General features: G+C 36.9%; 1 protein-coding gene across 1 annotated transcript in view; it reads right to left on the bottom strand.

Annotated features, from left to right (window-relative positions):
• Nucleotides 1–9,665, bottom strand: part of DNAH7 (dynein axonemal heavy chain 7) — a 344,809-nt gene that overhangs the window by 92,462 nt on the left and 242,682 nt on the right. Inside the window, exons 43-46 of the mRNA XM_017538741.2 lie at nucleotides 8,467–8,797; nucleotides 7,396–7,742; nucleotides 5,813–5,993; nucleotides 3,364–3,549 (exon numbers count right to left, since the gene is read on the bottom strand). Coding sequence (XP_017394230.1) covers nucleotides 3,364–3,549; nucleotides 5,813–5,993; nucleotides 7,396–7,742; nucleotides 8,467–8,797 — 1,045 coding nt within the window. The remainder of the gene's footprint in view (nucleotides 1–3,363; nucleotides 3,550–5,812; nucleotides 5,994–7,395; nucleotides 7,743–8,466; nucleotides 8,798–9,665) is intronic.

A 9,665-nucleotide genomic window follows, 5' to 3' on the forward strand; every position in this document is an offset into this window, starting at 1 on the left:
TCCTGAGTAGCTGGGATTACAGGCACGCGCCACCATGCCCAGCTAATGTTTTGTATTTTTAGTAGAGACAGGGTTTCACCGTGTTGACCAGTATGGTCTCGATCTCTTGACCTCGTGATCCACCCACCTCGGCCTCCCAAAGTGCTGGGATTACAGGCTTGAGCCACCGCGCCCAGCGAAAAGGGGTTTTACTATGTTGCCCAGGCTGGTCTCAAACTCCTGAGCTCAAGCAATCTGCCCACCTCAGCCTCCCAAAGTGCTGGGATTATAGGTGTGAGCCATCTCACCTAGAACTACTGGAATGTTTTGTTCTATTTGTTTTCATGCTGTAGGTTGGCCTACAGACATTTTGGAGAGGTTTGCAAGCTTTCTTGGATTTAGCTTGATGCTGGAGCAGGCATGCTAGCCCACAACGCAGCGAAGAAGTAGAGAAAATAGAAGCAATACTTTCTGCAGAATGCTCTGTTTAGAGCTGACAGGTTTAGTACGTTACCACAGAGGAACTCTGGGCTAGCAATTTAAGAAGCCTAATTACATGTCTATAAGCACATAATATCAGAGAACAACCAAAACGAGCATGGAGGATTCTGAACAAGCATCTCAAAATTCAAGCCAATGGTCTTGGCTGGTAATCAGGTGATGAGATAGATGATGGATTTGCTGGCATATGGTTATGAAAAATAAAGGAGAGAGAGAGAGGGAGAGATGGTAGAACTGGCTATTAAGAGTGTCATCTCGGTGAAAATACCCAAGACCATTAAAACAGTTTTGACTTTGGTTATTGGCACAGAAAAGGTCAATTAGAAGGTTCAAATTAATTCAAATCTAGGGCTTACATGTTCTTAATAGCACTGTAGGATTCTGTTTTGGAAGTTGACACAGGCATTGCAGTTGAGTGCTATGGGCCCAGTTATTCTGGGGGAATTGAAGTTTTCTATGTTTTATTTATGAAAAGTGCCAGGAACTCTACAAAAGAGTTGATAAATACTTGATAACTAGTCAGATTCAAGGTTGGAGGGGAAATGCAGTTATTTATTGAGGGCCCTTGATATTCAGAGACTTGAAACCTTTTGACGTCAGAGAAGGACCAAATGTTGTAAAGCCTCTTAGCTTGGGTTCCCTGAAGCAGGCTCTGGGATAAGATTCATGTGACGTGACATGCTGTGAAGGGAAGCAGGACAAGGAGGTGTAGGAGCCAACCAAGGGTGAGGGAGCAGCCTAAGTTCCGCAGCAGGTGGCCTCAGTTAGACACCACAGGAAACCTCTGTAGTGTAAGCTATTCCTTGGAGCTGTCCCAACCAGAGGGAAGGGAGAGAGACTCCCATGCTCCCTTCAATGATTCATGAAGGGTTGCTGAAGAAGCAAGTACATTCCCAGTCACTTCTCGCTCTCCAAACATTGGGTAAAGTGGGTTCTAAGAACCCAAGGGAAGTCTGACAGAAAGAGCCACAGGTGATAGTTGTTGGGTGTGAAAGCACACAGAAGCCAGGAGGGGCTCTGGGCAGAACCCTGATGTTGCCTTCTAAACTTTATGCTAAGAATTGAATGAGACAGTTTTGATGGGAAATAAACTGCTAGCTGTCTTGACCTGCGAGCAACAGATAAAAAAGTAAGGATGACAAGGTAGGACTCCGAGAATTAATCCACAGGAAGGAACGGTGACATGAGAGGCTGGGTAAGGAAAGCAAAAACTTAGGTTGATCCAGTGAAGCAAGGAAGAAAGAAGATTGCCTTCACAGAGATGAGGTGGCATGGGATGAAGTGACTACTTGAATCGAGTGTTTGGATAGTGAATGAGTTCACAGAGGAAGTCTGAGCTTTGCCAAGTCTTGTGTCTAAGTTGAATGTGGCTTTGTGTCTATCAGTAAATTTCCAAGGTCTCCGTTCGAGTGCTCAAGGCACCCTTGAAGCATTTGTGTGATGGTCTAACTAGCAGCCCCCCATTTGGATAGTAGCCAGGTGATGGCAAAGTCAAAAGATGCAGTTCCTTGGAGCAAGTCTGTCAGAGAGGGCCTGGGAGGGATGGTACATGTAGCTCTTCAAGCATTGGGTAGAGTGGATTTTGCTAGTGCACTGGGTAGTGCTAATACACTTTCTGCTTAGCTCTGGAATGCTAGACAGGAGCCAGTGCAGACACCTAGGGGTGTGCTCTGAAACAGCAGGGAAAGGTAAGGGTGGCTGAAGCTACTTCTTTTATTGTTCAAAGTGTCAATGTAGAAGAGTAGGAAGAGGGCTAAATTAGGATGCAGGTAACCACAGAATGCTAAAGACAGAGGAACTCTGTAGGTGAGGATTTCAAACATTTAGTTAAAAACAATAACACCGATTAAAGCATAACAGTGGCACCAAGAGTCAACCCTCCTTAGGAGACAGTTCTGAAATTAAGTGAGGCTCAACTGAGACCACGTGCAAGCCAATCCTCAGTGATAGGATAAAGCCCTCCACAAAGGGGATTTAACACGTGTTCTTTCTCGCTTGACACCAAAAACTACTGCCAAATGTTCTGAATTCCCCCTCTTCTTTTATTCTCATTATCCTCCCACCCTGTTTTTCTTTTAGTTATCTTTTCTAAATCTCTCTGCCTGCTTTGATAGGGCCATGACCCAGGTTGGATTCCAGTTCCATTTTTCTAAAAAGAGCTGAAGAGTATGCTGGGTCTCTCTTTCTGTAAAAAACTAAGAAACAGAAGAGAAAAACAGGAAGAATAATTAGGATTAACTCCTAGGGTTAGGTGTTGGGCCAGGGAGGAGAAAGAGGCAGAATCAGTCAGAGAAATGGGAAGCAAAGCAGGGAACATGGGGTTTGTTTTCCAAGGAACAAAGCCACTTATTAACAGGGTTTTAGGCAGGCTCACCTTTTCCTCCCCTCAAGTTTCATTCTCTGAAATGATTTTGAAATGGCTTACTATGGAGACTGATAGGAGACAGTTGTGAAGTGTACACACACACACACACACACACACACACGGTCCTCACACCTTTTTTACAATACTTGCTTAGGAACTGAGATTTTATCAGTAGAATCTACAATCTTCCCATTACTTTATTTTTTTTTTAATTTATTTTTAATCAGGATGCCCCACACTAGAATAGGTTCAGAGACTCCCCATTTTCGCATTACATTTTAAAGTAGATATTTTTGTTTTTAAAACAATTAGATTTTTGAAGAGTATATTACATGGCATCATTTGGCTAGCAGCTAATTTATAGAATAACTAAAATCCATAAGTAGAAATTATTTAAAAATACCTTCTTCCTTGTACTTATTAAAAAACTGAAATCAAAGTGAAACAAAACCCCAAATATTGGTAATATTGGCCGTGATGGGCAGAGGGTCAGGAAGAGATGGAATAGCATCCCCTACCTGTCTATAGGTAGATGTGAAGGCTCCGAGGTAAGCAACTACTCCTGAGGAAATGAGGATATCCCCGGTCAAGTTGATGTACAGCTGCCCTAGGTCCAGAGCTGTGTGGCTCCATCTAGTTTTCTCACCTCCAAGGCCTCCAATCAACTGCTCAGCTCGTTCTAGTTTTTTGCTGCACAGGTCAACCTCAAAAATAAAAATGAGTTTTTATCAACATTTATAAGTACACTAAGTCTAAAATTCTGCAAGATTTTACCCTCAGAAGTAAATTATTATTTTTAATTACAGACTTCTGTCTGGGATTTCCTATGACACTATGACATAGGAAAGTCCATGATGTTTTAGAATTTGTAAATATAAAGTATTTAATGTAATTTATGAAATTAATGAATATTTATCATATAATGCTAAAAGCAGCCCTATTTAAGGAAATGACATACAGTACAAGACAATGAATGTTAATTAAAGGATATTCTTCTGCAAATATAGATGTTTTCTCTCCATTTTAAATAATCTAGATGCACTTTCAGTATTCTACAAACCTTTTCCCTTCATTTAACTGATGGTTGATTTTATTAGGGTCTTAAATGTTTGAAAGTTTTAATAATTTATGATTATTTACAAAGCACAATTTTCAGGTTTGTTAAATTGTGTCAAACTACTCAGGCACTTGCAATTCAGCTTAAATCAGGACATCAATCAATAGTGGACAGCTCATTTAGTGCATAAGACTGTCAACCAAATATGATTATATGTAATTAAGCAATATGATAAAAAAAGAGACACAATTATGAAGGTGGAAAACTTGGTGAAAGTTATTTCAGTTCACACAATAGCAATATTCCAGCAGAATATGTAAATTATTTTGATTAAATTTTTAAGTACCTTAACATCATTATTCTTGGAAGAAGATCAGATTAAATAAAGCTTATCTTGACATTCAAAACTCATTTACATGAAAAGAAAAATTCAACAATCAACAAAAGCAAAGACATTTAGATTATTTTGGAGTAAGAATTTGGCTTATGCTTTTTACTAATGTTATTAAAATTTATAGTAAGTCAATGATTTTGGATTAAAAGATGTATAATTCTATATCAGCTTATCTAAAGATAGGTTTGAAAAAAGCAAATGGTATATAATTGTAGTATTTGTGATACTTCCTAAATTTAATTTTTTTCCCTTTTAACTTTCCCTCTTTAAATATCTTTTGTCTTTCTAGTTTCTTTCATCACTTATTCTTTCAACAATGTTTATGATAAACTGAATCAGGTCTTGGACTATGACAAAGTTGCCATCAGAAACTACTAAGTACAAATATTTTAGCTAAAATTTTACCTCCAAAAGCACTTTTTAAATACACATGTATGCATATGTTCATTTTACATTACCGTTAAGTTTCTAACATTATAAAAATAAAATTTTCAAACATGGAGGAGAATTTAAAAATGTCTCAAGAAAGCAACTGCATAGCGATTCACTGGTTGTATTATTTAAAACTGATCATTCAAAAATCACGCCATAATAGGTTATGCTTCTGATGATTAGCACAATATCTTACATTTGTGCAAATATAGAATACAGGATAGATACTATAGAAAGAAGCAGTCTGGTGTCTTGGAAAGAGGACAGCTATTAGCATCAGGTTGCCTGGGTTCAGTTTTAGACTCAATGATCAGAAGCTGGGTCGACCATGAACAAGCTGTTTGATCTTTCTGTTTTTTAGTTTCTTCAAAATGTTACAAAATGATTACTTCCCTCAAAAGGTTGTTTTGAGAATAAATGGTATAACATAATGTTCTTAGAACAACAGGACCTTGTACATAATAAGCATTCAATAAAGGTTGACTGTTACAAAACATTTTGACTTTTCTTCTGGACCATAATCAGACTTTAGCAGTTAATTTTTCCAAATGAAATCACTAATTAAATTAGAGCAATATTTTTAGTCTTGAAAACATTTTTAGTAGATAGTGTATGGTTTTGAGTACTGAGTTCCAATTTCAGCTCTGCCATTAACTGTTATACAGCCAAGGTCACTTAACATTCTGGTTCTAATTTCCTTACTTGCAAAGTGAAAAATGACTAAATAATCTAGCTCAATATTCTATTAACCTAAGGCAGGGAGGCTGGCATTTTTTTTTTTTTTTGGAAAGGGCTAGAGAGTAAATATTTTAGTCTTGGTGAGCCAAGCAGCAAAACTGAGGATGTTACGTATTATGCAAATACTTATGTGGCCATTAATATGTAATTATTTTAAAATGTCAAAACCATTATTAGCTCTTGGGCCATACGAAAACAGGGGATGGGCAGATATGGCCTGCAGGCGATAGTTTGCCAATCCCTGACCAAGAAGGAAACAGGACTGGTGTGTTATATGCTAGTACAAACATCATTCTTAGTTAAGATAACTGAGAATTTGTCCATCTTTTTCTATGCCAGCACATACCTGGTTTTCCAGGTCAGCCTTCTTTTGTTTATTTAATTCAAGTGTGTCTTGAAGCCTTGCCAGCTTGTCCTGAACTTCCTTAAGGGCTGCCTGCTTCTTTCTAAGACCATCCATGGCAATTTTAAGCTCCCCTTCAGCTGCAGCCAGTTTTATCTTTTTGGGAGCTACTATTTTTGCCACTCTGCAAAAAGTAAAATTGAAAAATTAAATATTCATTTAATATTCCAGTAGCCTTTCTACCATGGAATTTACTTTTCTAATATCCTTACTATGACTCAAAACACTTCTTTGTGCAAAACTCTAAACTGATTTCTATATTCTATGTTTTATCTAAGAACCAACCAAACTTGATCCTGAACACAAGAAATGGCCATTAAAATAGACAAATACACAGTATTTTCACATAATTGTTTTACTCAAAAAACAATTTGCCAGTATGAAATTTGATAACTTTCCAAAAGGAGAGTAGGATACTCATGTAGAATATTACAATGCTAGTAGAAGCCTAAATGGTTAAAAGTTAGTTTTGATGAGGAGAAAGTGAGGTATCTTTTGTTTCTGTCATTTTACTTTTAAAAATATCCTAGAATACCTCCTCAACCAAAAACAGTTATCCTATAAATATGTACGTGGTAATAAAAGGAATTAAACAGGAAAAAAGATGGATCTAAATTCTCTCCCTAGTATCTAGAAAATGGAGTCAGTCATGTTATCTATCTAACAAACATTAAATTTATCATTAACTAATATATCATGGTCTGAAACATATATAGCACTACTATAGATGTAGAATGATTAAAATTGGATATGAGTTTGAAAAATAACCTGTGACAGTTGTTTTTTTGAAAAAATAATAATTACTCTGTTTTTTTGGTATAACTGGTTCTCATATAATCACCAAAAAAGGCTCCTCATTTCACAAGAATACATATTACACCAGTAGTTTTTAAAGTGTGGTCCAAGGACCCCTGGGGCTCCTGAAGACACCTGCCCCTTCAGGGAGTTTACGAGATCTTTCCTTGTCCAACTAAATATCTGCGTGATGGTAGACTTTTTAAAATATACTTTAATCAAAACAACATACTGCAAAAGAATGAAGAAGCAGATTTTGGTGTCTGGCTATCTTACATTAGACCACGCACTAAAGAGACTTATAAAGGTATAATAAAACACCACTCTTCTCATCATTATTTTTTTCTCTTTTTTAAACAAGAACATGTACATTCTAAAAAATAAAAAGTCACATATTAACATATAACATTTTTATTGCTTTTAAAAATGAATTAATAAACATTGAAAAAATTTTTCCATTTTAATTTCTAATATAGTAAATAAAATCTTTTTGGGGTCTTCAATAGTTTTAAAGAGTATAAACGGTTCCTGAGTCCAAAAGATTAAAGAACCACTGTATTATTGTATTAGTTGTTACAACCTTGCCTCCAGTAAATATGCAAACACAAAGCAGATTCAGATAGGGTTTTCCAAAAAGCCTCTCACTTACATAACTTTTAAGTTTTATATTGTTTAACTGACAAAAGTGAAGATAAAATATACCGGCGGGGTTTCTTCTTAGCAGCACTTACTTATCGTAGGAATCCATTGCTATGACCCATTTGCACAGACCTTCGGCTGCTGTAGAAGCATTTCTGATTTTTTCTGGCACGAAATCTGGATTTGGAATATAATTTTTTCTTATGATATTCATATAAGCTGGAGGAATATTGTCCTTGTCATATTCATGAAGTGACTGTAGAAACCTCATGTCACCAAGAAGTCTCTTAGCTGGGCCCCAGAAATCCTCGGTTTTTTTCCCTGAACCTGTTGGGTCAGGGATTTTGTCCGCTTTGATTCCTTTCAAGATGCATATAGCTTCCATGACAAGCTTGACACCAGCAGGAGGACTCTTCATGGATTTTACCACTGTAATATCCTTGAAATAACATGTTAATTATTTTAAAAAGACATGTTTGTTTCTATAGTAATTGTAATTGGCTCCTGTTTTTGAACTAAGCATAGAGAAACTCACCCTGTTCACTGGGTAGAAATGGTGACAGTCACAGAACTGCACTTGTACTCGTCTCTCAAGTCCCACCTAAAAGTTTAGCCAAAATTCTCTGCACTGTTTTAAAAATCTCTTTATCTTTCTAAATTAAAATATTCCCCTTTCACATCTTAACTTTTAGTATACTTCACCAAATCTAAGACATGCTATTGTAAAATAATTATAAAACACATTATTTTATGTATCCCCCCCAAAAAATCACTGAGCAAATTAACACAATACTTTATCACATCCTAAGATGTATTTCAACGGCAAGACTGTCTAAATATGAAAAAGGTACCCCTTAGAATCAAAATATAATCTTGAGTCTTATTGATTACCATTGATTACTGTAGTGCAAAGATGTATAAAGTTCTTGAAACAACTGTTGCTTTATGGTAGGTTACAACAACACCTGGCAGCTTTCTTCCTTTTCAAGGGTGTTTTTGCATGCACATGAATTACTTTTTCAGGCCAATTAGGTAATTCTTTTGCCAATCTCAAAATCATTTCAACTTCATTAATCTTGCAGGCTAATTTGGAGAGACAAACTAGACTAGAACACAATGCTAATTTCTTTCTTGGGCTAGAAAGTGTGTGACAAAGCTCTTACCTGTGCAGTAAGAGTATCAAGGGCGGCCAGCGCTGACTCCAATATCGGCAAGGCACCTGCCAGGTCAGCATCGCATTCATCTTTGATAGCTTTGGAAGCCATAGCTTGTTCATTTGCTATTGCTTCATCAGCTTTCACTATTTTTTCAGTTTTGGCAACTTCTATAGACTCTTTCTCAATCATTATCATCATTTCATCAACCTCTTTGCTGGCAACTTTTAATTGAGGTTGTAGTGCCTCCAACTCAGACTGCATTGTTGCTACTTGAGATGAAGCAGAATCCAATTTCTCCAAACCCACTTCATATCTCTTTTTCATTTTCATTACTTCACTGAAAACAAATAGATAAAATGAAGTTAATCATGAGGCTCTGTATCCTACATTAAGGAAACATTTAAGTGTTTTTGAGCTTTCTAGGCTTTTTCAAGGCATAACTAGGGAAGTGGTCTAAAATATTTTCATATATGTGAACAATCTGTCAAAACATGAACCCTAGAACATTGGATTGTGCACAATTAAGGGCAGATAGCATGTTTTATTCATTTTTGTGTTGTCAGTACCTATACATTATCAAGGCATGCAACAGAAATTCAAAAAAAATAAATACACTGGGGTTGAGGCAAGGAGACTCCTGTATCAAAATGAATGATATGCCTCTAAAGTTGGTAAGCTGATTCCAGCAATACTACCGCTGCTTTAAACCTTTTTATGATCACTTAAGCACACATTAGTGCTCAAAATACATTATTTTGAAAGTTTCCAAATGTGAAAAAAATGATTTTAACATGTATTATACATCTTGAAACAGGGATTTTTTATTAAAGCAAAAGTAACACATACAACAGATCATAAAGCTCAATACCCAGTTTGGTGCAAAATGATTATAAAGCAATAATAAATGATTAGAAATAATGTCATATTTTAGCATACTTTAAAAATTTAACATTTTACTGTACTTAAAAATGCTATCTGCGAGGGAGGATCCAAGATGGCCGTTTAGGAACAGCTCAGGATTGCAGCTCCCAGTGAAAGCGCAGAGGGTGAGTGGATGCCACATTTTTATTGCCCACAGACTAGGCAATTCCCAGGCAGAGGAGCTCGGGTCGCCAGCGCGGCTGTGCCGGCCGGCGCGGCTGCTTTGCCCCGCGCGGCTGCTTTGTCAGCGCTCCAGAGCAGCGGTTCTCTGTACAAAATACACC

This window comes from Cebus imitator, unplaced genomic scaffold (assembly GCF_001604975.1).
Source record: "Cebus imitator isolate Cc_AM_T3 unplaced genomic scaffold, Cebus_imitator-1.0 Scaffold113, whole genome shotgun sequence".
Taxonomy (NCBI): domain Eukaryota; kingdom Metazoa; phylum Chordata; class Mammalia; order Primates; family Cebidae; genus Cebus; species Cebus imitator.